The sequence below is a fragment of the Eimeria tenella genome, genomic scaffold, assembly GCF_000499545.2.
Source record: "Eimeria tenella Houghton genomic scaffold, Eth_scaff3645, whole genome shotgun sequence".
Taxonomy (NCBI): Eukaryota; Apicomplexa; class Conoidasida; order Eucoccidiorida; family Eimeriidae; genus Eimeria; species Eimeria tenella.
In genome coordinates, this window is record NW_013544579.1 from 1 (window position 1) to 1,679 (window position 1,679).

At 65.8% G+C, this 1,679-nt stretch overlaps 1 protein-coding gene across 1 annotated transcript; it reads right to left on the reverse strand.

Annotated features, from left to right (window-relative positions):
* Positions 1-599: 599 nt before the first annotated feature.
* Positions 600-1,581, reverse strand: ETH_00041530 (uncharacterized protein; the record flags this gene model as incomplete). The annotated part of the gene is made up of 2 exons (XM_013379616.1): positions 600-784; positions 999-1,581. 2 exons carry the CDS (start codon positions 1,579-1,581, stop codon positions 600-602), a joined length of 768 nt encoding a protein of 255 aa, XP_013235070.1.
* Between the last annotated feature and the right edge of the window lie 98 nt (positions 1,582-1,679).

Genomic DNA, 1,679 nt, shown 5'->3' on the forward strand with positions numbered 1-1,679 from the left:
GACGTTGAGGGTGGGCCCCAAGAAGAGCCCCCAAAGAGGGGCCTCTTAGGGCCTTTGGGCCCTTTTCGGGGCCCCAATGGGGGCCCCAAAGAGGCCCCAGAGGCCCCTTAAGGGCCCCCAAGAGGGGCCCCAATGGGGGCCCCAAGAGGGGCCCCCAGAAGGGCTTGTGAAGTGGGGCCCCCCTGTGCGCGATCTCCTTAAAGGCCCCCCCACAGGGGCCCCATTGTGGGGGCCCCTCCAAGGGGCCCCCCTGAGAGGGCCCTTTAGGGTTTAGGGCCCCCTGAGGGGCCCGCCTGGGGGGCCCTTTTGGGTCATTTCCTCGCTTGCTGCAGCAGGGTACTGCAGTGTCTGTACACCTCAAATACTCTAAAAGGCGCCAGCACGGCTCTCGGCCCTTCGTGCCTTTTTGATGCTTTTTGCTGATGCAGCAGCAGCAGCAGCAGCAGCATCTGCTGCTGTTTCCCTGCCACTCAATTGCTGTACATTGCTGCTGCTTCACCCCTACTGCTGCAGCAGCTGCTCTCCGAGCTCTCGCGCCGCCGCTGCTGCTACTACTACTACTGCTGCTGCTGCTGCTGCTGCTGCTGAGCCTCCGGAAGCTAAGTAGCTAGCAGGCCTGCGTCCTCCAGCTGGCCCAAAGTGAGGTAAGCCCACATAACAACAACCCCACCCTTCGAGGGGGAGAGGCCCCCCGTGAGGGCCAGGGGGGCCCCCCTGGGGTCTGGGGCGACGCAGCGGATTGGCTGCTGGCTGTAGGGGCTCACGCTGCTGCTGCAGAGGCAGCCTGCGCACACGCAGGCACACAAGCAGCAGCAGCAGCAGCAGCAGCAGCAGCCGCAGCAGCCGCAGCAGCAGCTTCCTTGCGCTCCCGCGAGTGCCAGGTCCCCTCCAGTCGCTCCACCAGAGACCCGGCGGCAGCAGCAGCAGGAGTGTCAGCAGCAGCAGCAGCAGCACGAGTGTCAGCAGCAGCAAAAGGGAGGCAGCCCCTGGGGCCCCACCTGAAGCAGCATCCCAAAGATGAAGGGCCCCCCCCATGTGCAGGGGGCCCCCCACCCCCAGCAGCTTATCTCTCCAGAAGCTGCAGCAAAAGGGCCTCGCGGGGTTTCTTTGGTCTCCCCCGAGGGGCCCCTCGAAGGTGGAGGCCTCGCTGCGGGCCCACTCCATCAGGGCCTCTTCAGCATCTGCTGCTGCTGCTGCTGCTGCTGCTGCTACTGCTGCTGCTGGAGGTGGTGTTTGGGCGTCGGGGTCGGCAGCAGCAGCAACGCTAGGGTCTTCACAGGGGGCCTTCTTGCCAGCCGCTGCTGCTGCTGCTGCTGCTGCTGCCTCCCGGGGTGTCTCTCGTGCTGCTTCTGGCTCGCCTGCTGCTTCCTCAGCGAAAGCCGTGTTGAGGAACACACGGTAGGGCCTGCTGCTGCTGCTGCTGCTGCTGCTGCTGGTTTGGACGGCCAGCAGCTGCGGAAAGAGACAGTCAGGAAGAGCGAACAAAGGGGAAGGCCTGGGGGGCCCTTTTTGCTGCTGGCGGCTTCCCGCTGGGATCGGGTGGGGTCGGAGACGATCCCAAGACGATCCCCACACGGCCATCTGCGCCCGGTAGCTGGTGTCGTGCAGGTCCCACAGCTCGCACACGGGGTGCGACAGCAGCCCTGCAGCAGCAGCAGCAGCAGCAGCAGCAGCGGCGG